General features: G+C 46.0%; 1 protein-coding gene across 8 annotated transcripts in view; it reads right to left on the bottom strand.

Moving 5' to 3' along the window:
• Positions 1-24,232, bottom strand: part of HECTD4 (HECT domain E3 ubiquitin protein ligase 4) — a 4,298,785-nt gene that overhangs the window by 730,123 nt on the left and 3,544,430 nt on the right. For all 8 annotated transcript variants that reach the window (XM_069619495.1, XM_069619492.1, XM_069619493.1 and 5 more), the window contains exon 62: positions 8,183-8,390. In XM_069619495.1, coding sequence (XP_069475596.1) covers positions 8,183-8,390 — 208 coding nt within the window. The remainder of the gene's footprint in view (positions 1-8,182; positions 8,391-24,232) is intronic.

The raw sequence follows: 24,232 nt of genomic DNA, 5'->3' as shown, positions 1-24,232 counted from the left end.
AATATTAGACAAGTCTTAAGTAAAGCCCCACTTATTTTCAGACAACGGTGAGCACTTAACGTAGATGGCACTCTAATAATTCGTTTTTTAAAAGGGAGAGAAAAGCAGAGAATAAATTGAAACAGATCCGAACACTTTTTCACGAATACAACAAGAGAGGAAGGCAAAGTAACCCCGTGAATTCAGAGTCAGTAGGCCGGATCCGCTTTAAGAGGATCAAAACGAAATGTGTCCAAGGTCACACGGTTGCAGTGCACAAAAGTCTTGTAACGGTTCAAAAAGGAGTTGGACCAAAGAAACGGACCAGTTAGAGGGTCAAGGCGGCCAGCCCAGTCCAGAAGGTTAAGAGGTTATTATTACCTTGTAGCAATATTTAGAAAGGGAGGCCTGGCGGACACGCTACCTTAAAGTGGTGAGAACACTCCAGTGGGGGCAGTTGTTCCTGGCAGCAGATGCAAGTCGGTGCTTCGTCCGGGGGAAGAGAGGATCTCGTCGGGGAGGAAGACAGGAGTCCGTTGCACTGCCAGGGAAGAAACCAGCCGCAGAGTTTCTCAGGTACAAGGAGCGGTCCGTTGATTCGCGGTTCAGTGATAAGTGGCGATCCGGCTGCCGGGGTGCTTGGCACGGGCAGTTCGACCACAAACCGGTCTGGGGTGCGAAGAGAAGAAGGTAAACTGGTTGTGCCCACCAGTCAGGGGAAGAAGCCTCTCCAGCCGGGAGATCTTCTCTGTCGTCGGTTAGTGGTGAGTCGGTTCCGCAGGGCTCCACCGGTGGTGTCGTCGTGGTAGGTCGGCTCAGCTTCTCCCTCGTCGGATTCTCAGGTCCTGTGCCGACCTCTGAAGTTCCAGGCTTCAAAGCCCTGCTTTTATGCAGCATACCCCCATTCACTCAGCCTAGCTGTCAATCAAACATGCCAAGTGGTGAGCTGGCCGGCTCACCACTTGGGCCAATCACACAAGAGTGCGACTTGAGTTACCAAGGTAACTCAGTCCAGGGTGCCTAAACCCCCTCCTACACTCCCTGTGGTACCCAGACAGAGTGGCACCACTTTTGGAGGCTTCTGTGGAGAAGCCCGCCAAAAAGTGGAACAAAGGGCTCGACTTTGGTTGGAGTCACAGAAGAGAACACGAACGCCATTTTAGAATCGAGCCCTGGCAAAAAATACCAACCGGCGAATTAATATTAAATAAATAAACCAGCGGTATGTTTGAGGCTATGAGAATTAAATAATTAAAATTGGTAGCCTCGAACAATGGGAAAATCCCATAGGGAAATATTCGCGGTCGAATATAAAAAGTAGTTTCCACTGCCACCAGCCAAAACTCGAACAGGGGGGACGGAGACGTGCCCCCTCGACTAACAGACCCCGGCCAGTACATTCACAATATGATGGTTTGTACTGGTTTCTGTTAATAATTTGGGACTAGTAAAGCCAATGGTGACTTTAAAGGCCCTGGGTGACAGTAGTCAGTCCCAGGGTATGGAGTCTATGGTGGGGTGTCACTCTGACACCCCTGTGTTACTGCACGGAGGGTGCTGTGTAACACACATAGTAAAAACACATGAGACCCTATGGAGTAAAGGACCCCATAGCCCATAAAACACATTACCAGTCAAAGGAACACCATAAATCATGTCCAAGAGTGGGAGAAAAAGAGTCTCACTCTTGGCAGGAGAGAAAAACAAACTCCAGAAATCCAGTGAAGATGCTGGGGGACTCCAGATGCTGGGGGTTAGGAAATTCAGCCTAAAGAGAGAATTCTCTCTAACACTCCGCAATCCTGGAGGGATGACCCATGCTTGCAGTTTCGATCATAATTTGTTGCAGTCAACCACATAGAAGGCTGATGTTAGGTTGAGCAACGCAACAAATATAGATTCATAGGACCTCGCCCAATCCAATTTCTGTAGGCAATTTATCATAAGACCATTTAAGGAGGTCCCTAGATTGCGCCTAAACCCTGTTTGCCATTTGCTCAAGATCTGGCAATCTGCTATCCAAGATTCAAGGTGTGTCAGCAGGATCGGTGCAAAACCTTACTTTCAGCATCTTAGACTGCAATCCGCTGGTAGTTTAAGGGACAGGATTCTCTCTTGTACAGATTGGGACAACATATGCAGTAGACCAAGAATCTGGCATTTTACCAGATGCCACAACATTTTGAAATAGAGTAGATAGCGCTTTAGACCATAAATCGGGGTCACTTCTACAGAGGGAATTAGTATGCTCACTATGGCCAGGAGCACAGGACGAACTAAGGTGCGTAAGTACACGGAACACTGCTTCAGGTCCAGGGTCTTCAGGATTCAAAGTTGAGGAACTCTCATAGGATAATACTGAAGACTCGACTCATGATCTTTCTTGGCGGTAAAAGTATTTCAAAAGTGAGTAACCCAAGCCATTTTGCTAACTGCATTAATTTGCATGCTAGATGGAGAAGAACAAGTAACTGATCCTGTTAACGTTCTTTCAACTGGATGTTCCTCCAACGTATTCCTCATCTTTGACATGTAATGTTCAGCATCAGCTGATTCGGAACGCCTTGTGGACTGCGCCCCTGAAAGCCCCCTGAGCTCCACAGCGCTCGACAAGAGGGTCTAGGCAGTGGAGAACAGAACAGTGGAGATGGAGAACAACCTCTGCGAACAAAGGTTCGAAATTGAGGAGGGGCTGGATTCGATTGCAGCCCTAGAAGCTAGATACAATGCCATGGAATCCAAACAAGGGGATGCAGAGAACTGCTTAAGAAGAAACAACATCCGCCTACGCTGAGTTCCCGCCTCAGTCAGAGATGTGGACCTAGAGAGCTACACATCAGACCTGTTTCGGTTTATACTGATCTTGCCAGACAGCGCCCCACTAGAAATAGACAGAGTCCATCGCACCCAATCCAGGCAAACATACTCCACCCCTCCGGATGTCCTGGCTAGGATCAATTTTTGAGAGAAGCTAGAGCCTCAACCAGATCCTGTTCAGAGACTTGACTATCCTAATCTACCAGGATCTGGCGAGAATTACGCTCCTCAAAAGGAAAGCACTAAAACGCCTCACAGAGTGGCTCAGGGAAAAGAAAATACCTTATTGATGGGGGTTCCCGACATCTTTAAATTTCACGTGGGAAGGCAGTCAGACAAAAATACACACTCTAGAAGAAGCAGGGAAATTTCTGGGGGTGGATGAAAAAAACCGGATAATCAGAGAGAACAATCCTCCCAAGAGCTGACAAAGAAGCCCACTTCGTCCTCTTGGACGACAGTGGATCGGAGCCGCAAAATTCGGGGCCCTCCCTGGAAGAATATAAACTCTGACTTATCTGGAATCGACACGTTTGCTGTGTATTGCCGCTTATCGAACACCTGGACCTGTTGGTCTTGAGTAATGTTGATGGTGGGTTTAAGCCAGTTACCCGGTTGGGTTAGGGCTGTTCTCATCCCTGGCATTTTTGGGTGGGGGAGGGAGAAAAGCTGTGGAGGGCCTTGGAGGTCTCCCTGAGGACTAGGAGGAACAAAACATCAACATCAAGAGAAACCACAGACATACAGAACACAATTCAAGCCCTGCCGCTCAGGAGGGGAATCAAACATGCCTACTCAATAGTAATATAATTGAGAAGCAACATGGGGTCGGATAACGAACGCAAAATACAACTGATAACATGGAATGTTCAGGGACTGAACTTCCCGGGCAAAGGAAAGGACGGGTAAGACGTATCGGAGGACAGATCGACATGTCTAGAAGGTCCGGGTACCATGTCCCACTGGCCCAATCCGGGGCAGTTAGGATCATGTGTTTCACAAACTTTCCCTACCTCCTGATCACGTGATGAATGACGGGGACTGGAGGAAACACGTACAAGAGTGGAAACTCCCAGTCCACCACGAACGCATCTCCTAGAGCTCCTCTTGGGGGAAGTTCCCTGGAGCAATACAGTTCGCACTTCCGGTTGACACTGGCTGCAAACAGATCCACTTTAGGGGTTCTCCAAAGGGTGAAGATCTCTTGAAGGACTTCCTGAGCTAGTTCCCACTCATGAAAGACTGTGCGCTGCCTGCTCAGAGTGTCCGCCGTTGTGTTCTCCTCTCCGGCTAGGTGAACAGCCGATAGAGATATTCCTTCTTGAATTGCCCAGTACCATAGCCCAGTACCATAGCTGCATTGCCTCTCTGCACAGTGGTAGTGACCGTACACCGCCTCTCTTGTTGTGGTAGTACATAGCCACTGTGTTGTCTGCCATTATCAAGACGTTCTTTCCCTGTGGTATTTGCAAGGCCATATAGGCATCAACGGCCTCTCTGATCTCTCTACTTCGACTTTCCAATGCTTGCAACTCAGCGTCCTCGACGCTATCCTTTTTCTTACAACTGTCATTTACGCCTTTGTGCTGGTTTGTTTGGTCCGTACCTGAAGGAGCTTTGTTTTTTTCTTTGTTGTAATTTCGTTAATCAGATCATTCAAGGTTGGATAAGGAGCAATAATTGTATTCTCCATAATCCCCTCTGATTTTTTGTCCTTCCGTAAGTTTTTATATTTCCTCATGACTGCCAAACTGGCGCTTTGTGTTTGCTTTTGGGAAGCGACAATCGCTCTGATAAATTGTTTTGAGGAGGATTTGACGGTGAACCCTGGAGTTTTCATATTTTTGGTCTTCTTAATTTGTGTTTTTTCCAGTCTCTTCCCTCGACCCTCTCTGTTTGGTTGAGTTGAAAGATGATCAGGTTGGAATATGTTGTACATTTGTTGGGGCAGCCCAGTCCTGAGTGAGGCATTTCCTGTAGTCCCTTCTTTACCAGCTAGAGCAGGATTTTGATCTGTAATTGGTTGAATCACAGCATAAAATCTGGGTAATGCTGGAAATAATGCAGTATTATGTGCCGTCGTCTAAGTAGCTGTTTGGGCAGTTTTATCCATCGCCATTTGGTTCTTGTTCTTTGAATTCTCCTTTCTAGCACTCCAATCCGTGATTTCCTTTATTTGTTTCTATTGATGTGTTATTTTGTGGTCTAAGGACTCAAATAAGTGGCTCAAACTGTTAATTGCCATGTTGATTACTATTAATCAATGATAGAGGACTGCATTCTGACCTTTGTTGTCAAGGAGTTGACTCTCATTAAACAAGTCATTTGCATTTATTGAAATAGTAGATCTGCTCGTCCCCAGTCGTGAGTGTAATCTTTCTCTTCCACTCAAAGTTGTATATAAACTCACGATTCCCATTTAGTCTTTGGCCGGTGCTATGTGTGAAATCTGCACTTCAAATGTCGTCCGGCCGATTAGAGTGACTTATCGTATTTCGCGATGCAGATGTCTTTGTGCATTCACTCCTGCTCCCTGTCGAGTCAGTGATAGTCGGGTGATAGTCGGGTTTGTTCCTAGAGCAGCCGGAGCAGGCAGCTGCACGTCCGCATTACCTGCACCACAAGGCACACAGAACTCATGTATGTCCGCCGTTACCAGGTTTTGGCATTTACCGGCATCAGCGTTATGACTTTTTTTTAAATGCACCTCACAAAGTGTGGACTGGAGCAATTACTGCTCCTTGTGGGTGTTGTCGTCGCTGGCACATTGGATTTGAGGGTATGTATCGAAGAAGACATTTAGTTTAAGCTCAGGACGTGTATTTAATTACCATATGTTAAGTGAAACTGCTCTGCTATGTGAACCCCTCAAGTATTTGGGTAAACAGAGCAAGTAGTTCCTGATAACTTTGGATACTATTCGTTTGGGTCAAACGGGTGTTATTTCCCCCTCTACCATGAGTAGAATATTAAGACCTACTATATCAAAAACGTTAATTCATACACAAGGACCAGTCACAGGTAACAGATTTTATTTGCATAAGTCATGCGGCATAATCTTTCCTTGTACCTTAGGAACTCAATTAGTGTTACTGACCCTCACCACCCCCAGCCATCCAAAAGACAGCCGTAGACAGCCTTTTCAAAGCAGCACTTACACAAGAAGTGCACGCGCATGTAGCTTAAGTTTGTGTGAATAAAAGGATTCTGGTCCAAAGGGACAGAGATTGGGGGACTTGGAAGAAATTCCAGAAAAATGCAGTTATCCACAACGTAGACAGCAAAACATAGCAAAGGCAAGTCAATCAGCGTCTCCAGCCGTAGACAGCCCTTTCAAAGCAGCGCTAACATAAGAAGCCTGCGCACATGAAGCGCAAGTTCATGTGAATAAAAGGATTCTGGTCCAAAGGGGCAGAGACTGGGGGACTTAAAAGAAATTCCAGAAAAATGCAGTTATCCACAACGTAGACAGCAAAACATGACAAAGGCAAGTCGATCAGCATCTCCAGCCGTAGACGGCCCTTTGAAAGCAGCGCTTACACATAACTCTATTATTTGTGGCTGGTACTGCCAAGGATAGACAATCAACTTCTTCCAATCCATCCAAAGGCGCAAAAGAACTGGCCTTTGATAAAAACTCCACTGACGGACTGACCGGCTCCCGTTGGCATATAACCTTCTTCTGAAAAAGGATGTGGTAGGAACCAGTCGTACAACAACAGCAAAATAGGTTGTGCCTTATCACTATAAATCCTTAATTGAAGTACCTAAAATATTAAAATTTCAATACTGCAAAATCATCCTTAGCCTGTCCCTTTTTTTAAAAAGTCAACACTACACAGTCCCCATAATGTTTGTTGTTTGGACCACCAATCCAACCAGTGTTTGGCCATTTCTAGATCCTTCCCCAACTGCAAGTTGGTTAGACATTTTGATTTCGCACAATGTAATAGCCTTGCACATCAGATTCATCACCTAATCCTTCCTGAATTCTTGTAATGGACATTCCCCATGACGACTACTAAGCGAATGCTTGAGTTGGAAGATGAAGTTGAAAGTTACTTTTCCTTCCTTAGCTTATTCACCTTAATCCCCTTTTCCATAGTCGGATCTGCTACTGCTCTACCCCCTTGGTAGGCTTCTTAAGCTTGCACACTTCCTGTGTGCATAACATTACCTGAACGGTCCCTAGTTTGTGGTATATCAGTTGAGATGGTAATGTCCTCATGATCACTGGCAGAGCATGCATTAACAACACACATCATTAGCCACATTTCTTATTTGGGGGTTGCTCCTCAACCCAACAGTTCCACACTTATAATATAAATTTTGACCTCATGTCCACTTCGATGTTCTTTAATAGTTAATGATATATTTTTCAGAAAACAACAGCCTTTTACCTAAGGAGTGTGCTGGGTAATGCCCATTTATGAGAGTCTGCTTTATAGTTATAGCCTTAATCAGTAAGGCTGCCAGTGTTATTTCAGTGCTACCCATATGTCTTTGCAGTTTAAAACATCATCTCCCACTCCACTTACAGGATGTTTCTTTTTCCTTGGCTCAATTATGAGGGTATCATCTTGTTCATCGGAAAACATATTAGTGCAAACATTAAGCACTTCTTGTGTATCAAGCAGATTCTCCAGGGATCACCTTGGGTAATATTGTCTGTTTAACCCTTACGATTTTATCATCTATGTCACCAACAGCTTTTTTCAGAAAATTCTCAACATTCTCCACTTGAAATCTTTATTTTTTCCCACCCTTATTACCAGGCTCAGTGGACTTCCTTTTTCCCATTTTACTTATGGAGTCCTCCTACAGCTGACTTGAAGCATCAGAATAGCTGATGCTAAGGTTCTCACGAGACCTTCATGTACATACCTTCAGTACTTTCGACACACGTCATTAAAGCCACATTTAATAATCATTCCTTCAACTCAGATTAACTTTTGATTAGTGATGAAATGCACCAATGAGCACAGTAGAGAACGTTTTAGGAACAAAAAGTCAAAGTGAAAATGGTACTAACACTGGCACGTAAGGTTAGAATAGATGAGAGACTAGATCATGTGTTAAATGCCAATCTTTAACATGGGGCAAGTCTTCATTTCTCAAGTTCAAATCCCTGGCAAGGCCAATTTAGCCCGTCATCCCTTCAGAGGTCCAAACATTCAGTGCCATTAAACAAGCTATAATTACAATGCTTAGATGCGAGAGGGATCTGATATGAAGAACTATAAAGATAGCTTATATTGTCAGTAATATAATAATGCAATGAGGTTACATGAAACAAGATCAAAAACACACAATTAAGGAATGCTGTGTTAAAATAAAATGAAGTCTATTCTCATACTACTAAAAACCATGATACAAAATTCAATACCTTTTATAGATTTGTCTGTGAAATAGTCTTCGAGTCCTGGAATTCCCTGAGTATCAAATAAACTCTGGTTTACAGTTGAGACAGTCAGAATTTCTTCAGTTGACATTTCCATTAATTCATCTTCTCCATCCATCCCGGACAAACCAATCAAGTCACTGCTGTTGAATAAACTGGCTCGAATTTTCTCTATTTTTGCTCGTGACCGTACCTGTATGTGATGGCAAATGGCTCATAAAACATTACATGGAAAAACTGTTTGAAAGTTACTAACAGCAGGTGGGCTTTTCATACAATCAAAGAACAGTCATCTATTTCCAGTGGATCTGTTATGGCCAATACTTTTATTTATTGTACACATCACTAAACAGTTTTCCATGGCATGTATCCATTTCCCAAAAGGCTGCATCATGGACTAAACTTGCAATTTTGTAATATTTACTTAGATGTTGTCCTTTATGAAAATATGTGACTTCAGTTACAAAGGATTTGATTAATAGTTTCTTCCGAAGATTCACTTCTTGAAATGCCCAGGTTCACGCAGCTACAGTGGGACGCTTAAAAAAGTTTTTTTTATACCTTTATAAGTGTTGCTGATAGATCAAGAGTGCATTGAATTGCGCACTATGTCACATAGCTGGGACAACACCACCAGATATCTGTTGTCGGCATTGCTGCACATGTTGTTTACTTAAACCTTTACCACATGGGCACATCAAAAATTATGAAGACATAAGTTTCATTCATTTGCTTTTCAAAGAGATCTGGTGAACACTTTGTCCTGTAAGGGACAGTGCACTTCACTCCTAAATCCTGTTGATTTGACTCACTCCAGTCCCAGAAGTACTACACATATCAACTCGACAAATTTAATTGCTGTTATTATTGAGTGGTTGGAGATTTGTTATCTCAGTCTGCATATTGGGGGTTCAGGGTAGCAAACAATAATGAACGTCACGGTCATTCCTGGCCAGTAGTAACACTGATCTAAATACCCTTAGAGTTCAAGAGGGTAATAGCTTGTTCCCAGGCTATTTAGCACTCCAGCTTCATATCCGAAGGATGAACAATAGTGAAACTCACTATGGATCTTATTATAATTGTGGCACCCAGCATAGAAGCACAGTGTCTGGTTTAGCAAAGAGCAAATGACTAGTGAGATATGGTATACATTACTCACCGTAATCGTATTTCTGATGCTTGTATCTGCTTATATTCACATGCTATGCACAGGCCGACATCTAGTGGAAGCTGCAGAGTATTACAGTACCTGTTTTCGAAAAACTCGAAAAGGGACGTCGACAGGGTGTGCCAGTTATACTATCCCTAGTGTGACGTCCACTGTAGCCATGGTCCTTCATGCGTCAAGGTTATTTCTGACATGAGGTAGCATAAAGTGTAGCGTGAGTACAGGTGTATCCAAGTAGATAAATATTAGAGAAGCTCATATAACATCTATGCACCTTCTCTCAGGGGAAGAAGGGTGGGCGCATGTCAATCTAAGCAGATGCAAGCATCAGAAATAAGATTACAGTGAGTAATGTATCCCTACAGAGGCTTGTGGAATATGCTTAGATCACATGCTATGCATAAGGGCGATACTAGGGCATAGACAGACAAAACATACAGAGAGATCCGGGCGAAGCCTAGAGAATCAGCAACCTTTCAAGCAGCTAGAGCAAACAAAGGATGGGAATCCCCCCTAAATCTCTTTAATAACCATCCAGATGCTTGACGGACCCCCCCGCCCGCCCTGGAAGGGAGACCATTCAGGCAAGGAACAGGGATTAAACTCTCCGATTCCAGGGAGCTTCATAGTACCAAAAAGAGGAGCACAGCTTGGGGTAATACCGAGATGAGTTCACTGATGCCAGGAACCAGAGGAAAGACTGCTCTAGCCAAAAGTAAAGGGTCAATGGACCCACAGGGAGGACAACTGGAGAGGTGCTGGCGTCAGAGAGCAGAAGATGCCAGTCCGACGGTGAGTTCAAAGAGCCCACCACAGAGTGGATTTAAAGAAGCTGAACCACCTACCATGGTGCTGAATAAGGAAGACCTACAGGAGTGCCTCAAGGGAATGGAAGACAAAATGGTAAGCTCCTTCCAAATACATTTTGCCAAAATGAAGGAGGATCACCAGAATTCCTTACAAGAAGCAAGAAAGGAAATAAATGACCGGGGTATAACAGAAAGAGGCCTCTCAGAAACGGCTGAAGAAGTAAGGCAAAATAGCAAACTTCTCAAACAAGTGGCGAGAGCCAAACACAACCTTGAATAGCAGGCAGAATACTTGGTTGGAAAACCGCTCACACAGGTCAAACATACGATTAAAAGGACTAAGCGAAAAAACACCAGATGCGGACCTGAAAGAAACCATGCAACAATGCTTTGGAAGCCTGCTGATGGAGATGTCGCCTGCGAAAGTGGGAATAGAATGGAACCATATAGTGGGACTCAAAAGACAAGACCATGGATCAAGGCCAAGAGATTTCTTGGTTGCCCTAACATCATAAACTACGAAAGAAGCCATACGTCAAGCAGCTAGGGCACACCCAGGAATTACCATCAACGGGCTTCAAATTCAGCTATACCAGGATCTAGCGCTGACCACTCTACAGAAGAGAAGGGCAATGAACCCAGTGACTAGAGTGTTAGCAGACAAGAGCATTCCCTACAAATGGACGTTCCCATTTGGTCTCCTCTTCAAGTGGGAGGGAAGACATCAACGGTTCACGACATGAGAGGAGGGATTGTCTGTAATGAACTTGGGGTCTGAAAAAGAAAACCAAACGCAGATACAACTCCTCCTCGATTTTGAATGAGGATGGTAGACCTTGGGAATGGTCCACGAATAGACAAAGGAGGGACAACAGAGACGCCCAGCTAAGAGGACAGTCAAACAAATCAGGAGGTGCACGCCCCAAGGATGGACAACGATAGTGAATGACAACCACCTTGGCAGTATATCAAAACCACTATAACACAGCACCAAGAGGTAAAGGAATACAAACAACAAGACTATAAAGAGACCGTCAAGAAGGGCTGGATCGCTGGGTCTAAAAGCTCAGAAGGAGAGAAGGGAACCGGAAATGAAATGTTGGAATCCAAATTGGGGTGTAGTTCACCCTGGCAGTGGGAATCCCAAGGATTGTATAAGGACCAACACCCTGGATTAGTATCTAAGGGAGTTCGTAAGAACCAAAGTTCCCACTGGTGAAGGAGGAGGAGAGAACTTAGCGGAGGATGTCAGGGGGGAGTTGGGGATTAAGTTTTGTTAGTTTTTGTAATCTGTGTGGGACAATGGCACAGTATAACTCTTAAAATGGGACAATGGCCGGACACAGCTTTTAAATTGGATTCTACAATACATCCGGGTATAAAGCAACGCTTTGACCAAAGGGATACAGGGACCGTTTAGAAATGGCCGAAATACAGTTAGTCACATTAAATGTCCAAGGCCTGAACTCATCAACAAAACGCTGCTCGATACTGAGGAGGCTCATAGAACTCCAAACATCCATAGTGTTTCTACAGGAGACATCTCCTTCCCAAGGGCGAAGGAAGGATGAAAAATAGGGCCTTCTTCCCCAAACAATATTTTGCCTCCAGTGGTATGAAAACAAAAGGGGTGGCAATAATGATAAGGGCCAAAATAACATTCAGGAAACAAGTTTCTCTATGGAGACCCACAAGGTAGATACTTAGTCCTCAAAGGTACGATTGCGAACCAAACATACGCTTTGGTTGCAGTATACAGCCCAAATGAAAAGCAAGACAGCTTCTTGAAAGTGTTGCTCCAGAGAATAGGCAGTTGGTGTGAGGGGCAAGTGGTCATTGGGGGTGATTTCAACAGCGTGATGGATCCTATACTAGACAAAACACCCCCCACCCACAGATGGAAGAAACCGTCAGGCTTTGAGAAGGTTATTTCGAGAGTTGGGGGTAATAGAAACCTGGAGATTTTTTCACGATACAGAAAGGGATTATACCCACTATTCAGCGGTACACAAAGGATACTCGAGAATAGACATGATTTTAGTCTCAGCAACCTTAATCCCCCAGGTACAGAAAATAGATATAGGAATAGGAGTCAATTACCTTACAGACCATGCCCCGGTAACACTACCCAAAACCCAGAGAACCTGGAGACTGAACGAGATGATCCTGCGGGATATCTCGCCTAGAGCCCATATGGAAAAAGCTATTTCCAACTACTTTAAAGAAAATGAAACTGGGGAAACAGATTGGTGGGTGGTCTGGGATGCAGGGAAGGTGGTGGTTCGCAGCAAATTCATATCCCAAGCTGCAGCATACTTTGAAGAGAGAAGGGCACTGCAGACAAACTAGAAGGGGAGGTCAAAATCGCGGAAACACAACACAAAAAACAACAATCACAGAAAACAGTACGAGCAGTGAGACGGATTAGAGCACAACTGGAAGCGAGTGAGGTGGATCACTCCACACAAACCTTGATAAACACCAAACAAGCATATTATGCTCGAGGGGGCAAGGCTAATCACCTATTGGCAGCTAAGCTACGAAAACAGAAAGCCAGGAACTATATTGCCCAACTTAGGGACGAAGGAGGCACACTACACACGGGGGAGGGCGACAAACTGAAAATCATGGAATCCTTCCACTCAGGCTTACTTAAAACAGGAAGGACTAGACCCGGATCTCCAGACAAGCTACATGAAGGGGCTACAGCTTCCCCAGATCTCTAGCAAAGAAATCGAAAAACCTAGAGAAACCTATCACGGCACAAGAGGTTAATGATGCAATATCATCCTTACCCAGAAATAAAACACCTGGCCCGGGTGGTTTCAGGAATGGGTACTATAAAACATTCTAATCCTCAAACCAGCGAAAGATCCCACAGAATGCGCCAATTATCGCCCCATCTCGTTATTAAACAGCGAAGCAAAAATATACGCTAAGGTCCTGGGCAGACGATTAACGGCTATCCTGCTAGGGATAATTCCTGAAGACCAATCCAGGATCATTAGTGGGAGACACACACAGGATAATATAAGGAGAGCAATAGTCATAATCGATCTGGGAAACAGAACGGAACAAAAATTCTCTATAGCAGCACTGGACAGGCGTAGAGCCTTCAATAGTCTAGACTGGGGTACCTGCAGAGAGTTTTGGAAGCATTTGGATGTGGCCCAGAGTTCATGAGAATGATATTAGCACATTTCCAAACACCTACAACGAGAATCCTACTTAATGGGCAACACACAGCAGAGGTTAAAATTTTAAGGGGTATGAGGCAAGGTTGCCCGCTATCTCCCCTAATATTTGCTATGGCTATGGAACCATTTGCAGCTACAATCCGGCAGAATCAGGGGATCAAGGGGGTTAAAAGTGGAAAGGAGTCACACAAAATAGCATTATTTTATTTTAAAATTTGTTTATTGGCATTTTTAGTAATATCTCTTACAAGTTTTGCAAAACGCGTCTTGTGCATAATCTTTTACAGTGCTTTTCGGTTTAGCCTTAACAATATAACAAACAACAAATAACAGGTAACAGTAACTGTCTCCTTGCCATGTCCGTGTGTTTCCGCTTCTTTTGTTTCAGGGAGGAGGGGATGTAGGGAAGTTGGGTAGCATACTCAGGGGGGGTGCAGGGGGGACACCTTCCCAGGGCCATCCTCATTTCCAGTCGCACGTCTGGGCTTGCCCTTTCTTGTCTTGTAGGCGGGTTCGTTTCGGGTCATGGGTTCATGGGGGCTTGTCGTCCGAGGGGAGGAACATATGCCTAGTGAGTTCTTTCCATGCCTCGAGAGCTCTGCTGGACTCATCCGTAGATCTAGTGACACTTTCAACCCAGGCCTTGGTCTCGGCCGACACCCATCGCTCTGCTTCACTATGCCATGCTTTGTATTGCGGACCTGCGGGTCGTTTCCAGGACATGGCTATGTTCCTTTTGGCCAGGATGCACGCTATGTCCATGAGTCTGACTGTGTGTTTCAGTTTAGCTAGCCTAGGATAGGTTCCGAGTAGGCATTCCTCAGGTGCCCATTTGTAGTTGGTCATGCCTGCTTTCTCACATGTCTGTTTTACCCTATCCCACAGTGTCCTGGACTTGGGGCATTCCCACATCATGTGGATTAGATCCGCTTCCTCCCTCATGCACCAGGTGCAGTGTGACTGCGATTGTTTGTTAAACTTAGCTATTCGTTTCGGGGTTAGGTAGGTTCGGTGCAGCACATTAATTTGTATTTGTCTGAATCTATGATTCCTGGACACCTCCTTGGGGAATGTAAGTGCCCTGTTCCATTCCCCCTCTGTCATTTCTCTGCCTACGTCCGTTTCCCATTTTCTTTTCATTTCCGCGCTCCGGGGGTTGGGTATGTCGCTCAGGTGTCTATATATTTGAGGTATTGGTCTACTGCCCTCCCCCATATTATATAACAGCGTGAGTAGTGGCTCCGGATCCGGTTCCTCCGGCCACGCTTCCCATTTGCTTCGTGCTGTGGAGCGGACCTTCTGGTACCAGAGGAACTGGCCCGTGTGGATGCCCTCCCTTTCTTGTAATATGGCGAATTCTTTAAAGGTGCCCTCTTCATAAAGATCTCCCCAGGTGTAAACCCCTCCGCTTTCCCACAATCTAATTTGTTTTAGATCAGTGACCGTTGTGTACAGGTCTGCGAGTAGGGGTATTTCAGGTGCGTAAGCGTTCTGTGTGCGGGTGAGTGTCCTTGTTCTGCGCCAGATCTCCCTCCCCAAGGTGACTATGTGGGGTGCCGTACCTAGCAGTTTCGTGGGTACCCAGACCAGTTCCTTCAGGGTGAATGGGAGGCTCATGGACTGTAGCAGGGGTGTTTCATCTGTGGGCTCATCGGATAACCATTTGAGTACAAAGCTAAGCTGTGCTGCTCACAAAATAGCATTATATGCAGACGACATACTGCTACTCCTAAAGGACACAAAAGTCACATTGCCCCGAGTAATGAAGAGCCTACAGGAGTTTGCGGCAGCCTCCGGATTCACCATAAATTATACTAAGTATAAGGCCCTCAATATACCCAAAGACCAGGGAGAAATAACAAAACTCACCAAGGAATATCCATTGATCTGGGAGGACAAAAGCATAGAATACTTGGGGACAAATCTTACATAAGGGTATGGGGGTCTCTACGGGGCAAACATAACTCCCCTGTAAAAGAGCTTGCTGGAAGATCTCCGCAGGTGGGACAAACAGGAACTCTCTTGGTTCTCGCAAATTGCAGCAGTCAAAATGATGACATTATCCCGGCTGGTATATTTGGTGAGCTCACTCTCGATAGAGATCCAAGCGTGTATGATCAAAAAGTTTAAATCTGAAATAATATCCTATATATGGCATTAAAAAAATAGGATACATACAAGAAAAAACAAGAAAAAATACATCAGTATCAATACGTCCAACAGTGGTGGGAGTCCCAGATGTAAGAGATATATAATAGTGGTACAAATAGCGCCCATGCTACAGTAGGCAACAGCTGCGACACAAAGAGGCTGGTGTGAAAATGAACAGGGCGCCACACATATCCCCCTAGGAATGATGCTTTCTATGAAAAACCGAGCCCCAAGAGCAGGAGGACAGATATTAGAGGCCACTAAAATGTCACTGAGGCGGGGATCAGGCATTGAGATGAAAGCAAATTTCCCGGGCACTGGGCCCACATACTCCCATGGTCTTTAATGCTGACTTCACCCCCGGATGGAAAGTAGGGTCTGGGAATCATTGGGACCTTGTGAACCCCTGACACAGGGAGAATATTTCTGCAATGGGAACCCACTGACTTTAGAGGAGTGTAAGCAGAAGTTTGGCACGGGGGAAAGGGAACGGTATAGGTATTACAAATGAGACACTTGATCTCCCAAAAGCTGGAGAGAGGCAGGAATTAGAACACCAATAGGACTGGAAATAACCCTCAGAAATGGCCAGACATTGAAGGTTATCTCAAGAATATATAGACTACTGGATAGGACACAACCAGGAGATAAGCTCCCCTACATGGCTAGATGGGAAAGGGACTGTGGTGCTCCTATAGCAGAGGAGAAATGGGGTCAAATCTGGGGAAGGGCACACAAAACATTGAAATGTAACGCAATAAAAGAAACTGCATACAAGATATGTTATAGATGGTACCTAGCACTGCAGTGTCTACACGGGATGAACGCAACCTACTCTGGCTTATGCTGGAGACAATGTGGGGAGATAGCAGAGTTATTACATATGTGGTGGACATGCCCCAAAGCCAAATCCTTCTGGAAGGAAGTTTTGAGTCATATAAAAGGGATCACAGGGAGACAATGACCTAACTCACCAACTACAATTCTGCTAGGGGCGCAAGTGGAGGAAATCTATGCGCCGAGTGGTGCCACCGCCACCCTTATTACACACCTGTTGATGGCGGCTCACATGACATTAGGGCAGGCATGGAAGACAGTAGAAGGACCAGTAGTAGCGGGGCTGCTCGCCATGGAAAAGGTGTGTGCGCTCAGAACAGGGAAATATCAGAAGTTTGGCAGTCTGGCTCCCCTTCCACGAATATATCAAAGATAGAGAACATCACTTCTGTAAACCAACCTTACTAAAAAAAATACAGGTGATATGAATAGTAAAAGGAACAGTAACAGAAACTACCCTGAAAATACAGAAAGACACAAAGCCAGAAAGAACTGTGCTGGAACCACACATGTTGGGGGTTTTGGGGCAAGGGCAGGGGGCGGGGGTTTTGTTACTGTTGGTTATATTATTTGGAATACATAAAAATAATATCAAGATCACAAGGGACATACATATGGAACAATAAGAACAGCAGAGTTATGACTGTTATACAAGATTGTATTAGTCCAACATGAGTTGGAGCAAATGTTCTATGACTGCAACATGTGGATTTGAGAAATAAATAAATAAAATGTTTTAAAAAATATATATATTTGAGGCGTGGCCAGCAGCACCACCAATGTGGCTGCTCTGCTAATGGCCTCCGTATGAAGCCCATTGTAATACAGTAAATGAGCATGTTTTCCCTGGACGCTAAAGTGGGAAATGAGATCACCGGCAACCGGAATGTGTGATGAAGCTGCCCGTGGCTTGTGTGGGCTTTATCCTCCCTGTGATTGCCTGGAACTCGGAGGCAGCAGGGCGGCGGTGTTCGGAGCTGCTTCCCCAAAATGGGGCTGATCCCGGACTGAGTGCCGGAGTAAGAAGCCCCCAATGCTTCTTTGATGCAGATTGCCTGACCCGGCTTCCTCAGAGGTGTCCCGTCTCCCCCGGGTGAGGAGCCGACAGTGCAGAAGTGGAGATCCTCCTCCTTTAAAGGACTGAGCAAGGGAGGAACGGATCGGTCAGCCGGGCAGACTGAATCTGCTTCGAGGAGTCGGGGTATGTGACATCCTTGCGCTGGCGGCTGATTCCTGGTGCCGCGACACTAGCAGAGGAAAGGCACCCCTCCCCTCCTGAGGTCCAGCGTCCTCACCCTCAGCCCTACCGACCATAAGCCCGTCGGTGCCCTGAGCCCCCCAACAGCCAGTGGGACTTTAGGCAGCGCTTTGGGGCAGTGTTCCCATCACACGTCCCCGGCATTCCGAGCGGAGCACAGCAGTCCGCCGCTGCCCAACAACATTCTCTTGGGACCGGTGGAGCCTTCCCAGTGGCAAAGGAGAGGACGCCAGAGGGAGAGCTAATTCAGCCCACTCACGTACAGTGTGACAAGGACCTCTACGCCCGGCCCATCATAGGAGGCAGCGTTGGGAGATCTAAATAGTGGTGGTGCTGAGAAACAGCACCTCAAAGGCACAAGAGCCCCAGTGGGGAAACTGGGAGACCAGGAGGTCAGCGACTGATGATAAAGCTTGCCCCCGGACGCTGAAGCCTCCACCCTCCCTAATAAGCCCCCCCCTGCTACTACTGTTGGCCTGGATCCGGTCTATCCCTCAGTGAGGGGTTAAAGGGAACATCTCTCTTGCGCTCCTGGAGCTGGAACTATATCACACCAACTTCAAGGGACCGGGCTCCTCCCGGGCCCACATGCTTACCCCCACTGCCTCCATAGCCCTAGAATCCTGGGTGTCTCTCACTTAATCCTTGACAATAACCATCTGGAACCTCCGAGACCGCAATTCTCACACAACAGCATACAGTGCCCCTGAGTCTCCTCACCATCATGTCCAAACACACTAAGGCCCCGAAAAGTGGGGATATCACAACTATGCTGCTGCCGGCTGAGAAGACAAAAATCAGAAATGACAAAATCTTGCTTGCAAGCCTCCTGTGGCCCTCATGGACAATTGGCTACCAAGAAGGACATTCATGCTTGACATCAAGACCGAATTTCATAGCTGCATGATGGAGCTGACCTCCAAAATAGAACACACAGACCAGAGGATGACAGAGCTGGAACAGAGGTGGGAAGATATTGAGGAGCAATTTTAGGAGCAGGCAGCTACCTTAATGGAAGTACACTAGAAAATCAGGGCCCTAGCTGACAAGAATGAAATATTTGAATACAAATAGGAGGACCTGGAAAACAGGGGCCAGAGAAAGAACATTTGGATCAGAGGTGTCCCCTCAACAATTCAAGCTGAAGACCTGGCCGAATAAGTAGGGAATCTGTTCCAATCCTCCTCCCACACCTGGAGAAATCTCAGCTGCTTTTGGAATGGACCCACAGGATTTGCACCTGCAGGGGATGTGGACTCTACTTATCCACCCGATGTTATCACCCAAGGTCCACTTTTATACAACAAAGCAAGAAATACTGTTGATCGGCCGCAGTTGAGATGAACTATCGTTTCAAGGCTCTCCCCCTCCAGATTTTTCAGGACCTGGCAGCGTCAATGATGCAGAAACAGAGAAATCTCCGTCTTCTGACCTTTTTGCGAGACCAAAAGATTAAATATTTTTGGCTGTTCCCCACAGTGGAACAATTCTCCCACAAAGGGGTCTCCCATACAATCTCACATGTGGAGGATGCAGAGGATATCATGAACAGGCCCTCACTGGAGAAACATGACAGTCCCACTTGGATGCGCCTCCAGCGCAAGCAGCCATCCGCCGAGAGAGGCACCCAGCATGGTGGAAGGTTCAGAAAAGCCAGAGGGCCAATAAACTCTCTTCACATACCTGAAACCCAAGTTCCACTGAACGCTGATATGAAATGTTCCAGGTGACTGAGTCTAAGATTATGATATAGACGTCTGGGAAACACTGAATACTAATAGGCAAAACAACAGACTGTCTTCACACGGCCCAAGCCCAGCCTCAAGGCGAGTAACACCTATGTTCCCTTGGGGCACGATGCCGACAGTTTTTGGCACCGGGACTGTTCAGACTCCACGGTTTGGACTCAATTGGTTAACAGTTTTGAGTTGTGGAGTTAACAATCCAGTTGGAGCACAAATAATGAATCTTACAGTTCAGGTATCGTGGCCGACTACCCCCTGACTTGCCGCCCCTCCCCACCACCCCATGGGTGGAAGATGATTCGGGGACCCCCCCATCAAGCTTTGAATTTTCTCTCGTTAAATGTTAGAGGCCTGAACTCCCCTATGAAACGCCTGAAGGATCTGGAGGGCACAGTAACCTTTCTCCAAGAAACCCATCTTCTCCCAGAGGATTTCTCCCGCCTCCGGAACAGAGACTTTCCCAAGCAGTTTTTGGCCTCAGGAGGCACCAAGAGAGGGGGTTCAGCGATCCTAATAGCAAGAGGAATCCAATTTGAGGAACTGCACACTATCAGGGACCCAGGGGCGATTTGTTGGTGTTAAAGCGATGCTTTTGGGCCAGCTCTACTCCCTGGTCTCGATCGATGCCCCGAATGAAGGCCAGGAACCTTTCTTTGAGGGACTGGAGACCTCTTTGCTTCCCTTTCTAGACGGCCAAACTAGCATAGGTGGGGATTTCAATGGTGTCCTGGATCCAAAAAAGATAGAACCAACATCCCATCCCCTAAAGATTTCAGGAGTGGCCTGAGTATTTTACATTTATTTAGATCTCTGAGGGTGTGGGGTGGGGTAGATATCTGGAGGGTCCTACATCCCAAGGAAAGGGATTTTACTTTCTTCTCACAGGTTCACTGCTCTTCCTCTCGGATTGACCGAATACTGGCTTCACCCCAGCTACTGTCATTCATAAATAAAGTTGAAATCGCCCCGAAGGCCCTCTCGGACCATGCCTCTTTCCGCTTACAGATCAGGTCCTGGAATCCAGCCCTGGGCGCCAGGCCACTATGGTGCCTGCACGACCCAATCTTGAACGATATGGCACTGATGAATGAAGTTGTGGAAGCAATCAAAAACTATTTCTGGGAAAATCCTACAGAACTTACTTCCCCAGCCATTACTTGGGACGCCATGAAGGCAGTTATCAGGGGTATCTTAATTTGCGCATTCTGCAACCAATTATAAATGGAACAAACAGGCCAGGGCTCTCTTAGAACAGGAAATCTCAGAAATCGAGGAGAAATATAAACAGGGTTGGTCCCCCAAAACACACTCCGCCCTCCACATCGCCCGGAATAAATTAGAGGCCCTGTATGCCGAGGAGACAGCAGGTAACCTGGTAGCGGTGAAACAAGGGTACTACGCCAAAACAATCAGGCCTATCGGCTTCTAGCCGGGAAGCTGTCACGAGCCAATAAAGAATGTTATCGTTGGTCTTAAAGACAAGCACAGGGTAACCCAATATGGGGAACAAAAACTCCTCTTGGCACAAGTGCATTTACTAGAAACCATTTCTAGTAAACCATACATGGGTGTGCCAAGACACAAACTTCAAAGATCTGACATCTTCAGTCTTTCAATGTGGCATGAGGCACTGTCAGCGGCACCCACGCCTTTTGGTTCCTTCTCTCCTCTCAGTTGCACCTACCCTGAATTGGCACAAAGTTTGTTTGTTGCAACATTTGCAAGTTACACTGATTCACATCTGTAGGAGTGCCATCAGTAGAGGGGATCTGAGTCTCAAAACCCAATTTTAAAAATGATAATGAACAGAGCCAGATTCTATCCACAATGACAGGAGAGATAAATGTAACAACAGAGCCATTAGAACTACTGTCTATAATATATAGTTCTACATTTTCAATATCATTAGATAATATTAAGGTCAACTCCGATATCTGATGTAATAAGTGGATCATCCAAGCACAATTTAGGAATGGGCTGTTAGCACTGGTATTTCTTTCCCAAAATCGTAGTTGTTTGCCTGCCCAGTTTCCCCATATATGCTGTCAAACTGGTAATGTCGTTGGAATGTGTTTGGGTTACAAAATCGTGATCTGAGTCTTTTATATCAGGTCTAAAAATAGGTACCATTTTTGTGATGCTATAACACTCCATTCTGGGCCAGGCAAGGTCATTTCCTCTTGCTGAGGGGCCGCCGTGCATTGATGATGCCCTGTGTATCGTACTTCTCATCCTGAAATGTTCCAGGATCTTTTCCCTCTCTTTGTAGTTCAGGATCCTCGTGATAATGGGTTGCGGAGGCCACCTGGGGGTGGCTTTCTGGCGAGGGATCTGTGCGTGCGCACCTCTGTAAAACCTGGTGCAAGTTTCTCTGGGCCGATCTCCTGCAGCAGCACATTTTCTATGAAGTTAGTGGGGATGTTCCTTCTTCTCCCTCCGGAAGGCCTATAATCCTAAAGTTATTTCTTCCGGCTCTCCCTTCTGAGTCCTCCACTTTTGTTTCCAGGTTTCTTATCTGCTGTTGCATTGTCGCTGCGTCTCTCATGGAGTCTTTAAGGTTTGTCGTGTTGATTTCCACTTGTGTATCTAGCGACCCAGTCCTTTCCCATAGTGCGCGCACATCTTGTCTGAGTAGACTGACGTCAAGGCTAATGGCATCCATCTTGCTCTCCAGTGAAGATTTGAGGTCAGCTATTGCTGCCAGCAATAGTTGGTCATTATTTGTTTTTTCAGTCTTATCTGACTGTGCCTGCACATCCGACAAGGCAGACACTGCCATATCTATTGTCCTTGGGAAAAAGTCAATTGTAGGTTGTTTGGGTCAACTTTTAGACATTTTGGACACCTTGGGACGTCCCTGGCTTCTCTGTATGTCCTGGCTTCCCAGTTCGTGCCTCCGCATGACCGCAGATGCTGTACCTACTTGGGCGAACACACCACTGGCACCTTCCCGCGTTGCTGCAGCTTCCTTTACTTCTCTTCCTCGCTGGGTTTGGGCCAGCGGTGTGCGACGGCGGTGCTTACCGCCTGTTAGGCAGAATCCTCTGCAGTGCCCTTAGGGACCACTACACACAATTAAGACTACAGGTGGCAATACAAGTTTTACCTTTGGTACAAGCCTGTACTACTATGTCAGAGTGGTAGCAGTGGCAGAGCAGCCAGGCTTATCTCAAGAGTATATGAGCAGTAGCAAGGATTACACAAAGGGAACACAATTACTGTGACTCAAGCAAACACTGACTCAAGGTTTCAGATAGAAAAATATAAGTACATTTATGTTTAAATCATTTTTTATAAACACAACACTTCTATTAAACTTAAACACAAAACACACGTCAAATATACTACCAACTAACCAATTCACTTTGTACAGTATGTCTCAAGGTAAGTACCCTGTGTTTGGATGAACCAGTGTTATGAACAAAACACATTACCGCGAATACGATTGCGATTACTTTTTGACAGTTCGGTCTACTACATAAACACGTATCCGTGACATGAAATGCTACCAGGGCAAAAACACTCCTAGCACCCGAGATACCTAGAGGGAGTTGGAGGCAAAAATCACAGGCAATATTTTGGTTAGGCAGACAGAAACGAGAAACACTCAGAGACAGGAGTTCAAGAGTCAAAGAGCCGGAGCCAGGGTCAAGTGACACCGGGGACCTGTTTCCGAAGATCACACAGTCAGAAAGTTCACGATTCAACGTAGCCAAGAGTACTTCGATATTGTCAATGGTCGCAAGCATAAGTTATGAGAAGGAGGGAAGACAAGGGCAAGTCTTGGAGATGAAGAAAAGGGGTTCATCCAGTTTCCTCAAGCAGAACACAGTACCTTATTCCAATGGTGCAGCTGGTGCCCTGGCAGTTGTTCCTGTTGGTTTCCCGCAGACCCACGATTCCTGGAGCTTCATTGTGAAGGAGGACATCTGAAGGGGGTCTGCACCACACAGGGATGAAGCCGGCAGCAGCAACAATGAATAAAAGGTGCGCTCCTTAAAAACAGGATAGGCTCTTCAAATGGCTATCTGGACCACTACAGCAATGTGCAGCGATTTCGACCAAAGAAGAGGATCCTCTGGCTGTGGAAGATGAGCTGGTTATCGCCACCAGGCTCAAGGGAAGAAGACTCCGGACTGGATCTTCTCTTAGTCGTCGAAGGGTAGATAGCTCAGGACTGCAGCTGGGCTTCACCGGGACGGGGTAGTTGCAGCAGTCGTCGTTCTCTCTGCTTCTCTTCGGTTCCTTGTAGTTCCAGTGGCGAGACTGACTTCTAGCCCAAGAGACCTGCCATTTATGCGCAAAGGCCCCCATTCACACAGCCTGGCTGTCAATCACCCACAGGGGGGTTGTCCAGCCTGGACAACCACCTCAGCCAGTCATGGCAAAGTGCGACTTGGGTTTCCTAGGATACCCTGTGCAGGGGGTGACTACACCCCTCCCTCACATTCAGCCCACCTAGACACCCAAGCGCCTAGAGGAGGGCTTCTGAACAGAAGCCCGCCAAAAGACAGTGAACAAAGAAGGCAAACCTAGTTTGCTGCGCAAAGTAAAACACAAGAAGGACTTTAACAAAAATAAATGGCAAATAAACCCAACCGGAGCCAAAAGCAAGACAATTTGGTCAAGCGGGTTTATGTTCAAGGCTAATATAATAGCCAAAAAGAATACCATGTTTATCTAATATAGCTAATATAATCGCGGTAGAAAAGTTAGGGTAGATACCACTGCCACCAGCCAAGTCTAAATGTTAAAAGAGCGAAACAATGCTCTAGGAGGTACAGATAAAAAGGGATACGAATTAACCCTTCCAGTACTCCATGGAAGATGGGGTGTACTGGATCTGTGGTAGATTGACTAAGTAAAG

The sequence above is a fragment of the Ambystoma mexicanum genome, chromosome 10 (assembly GCF_040938575.1).
Source record: "Ambystoma mexicanum isolate Mex_15411 chromosome 10, UKY_AmexF1_1, whole genome shotgun sequence".
Taxonomy (NCBI): Eukaryota; Metazoa; Chordata; class Amphibia; order Caudata; family Ambystomatidae; genus Ambystoma; species Ambystoma mexicanum.
Note: the sequence above shows the minus strand (reverse complement) of the source record. Positions and strands in the feature narration are given on the sequence as shown.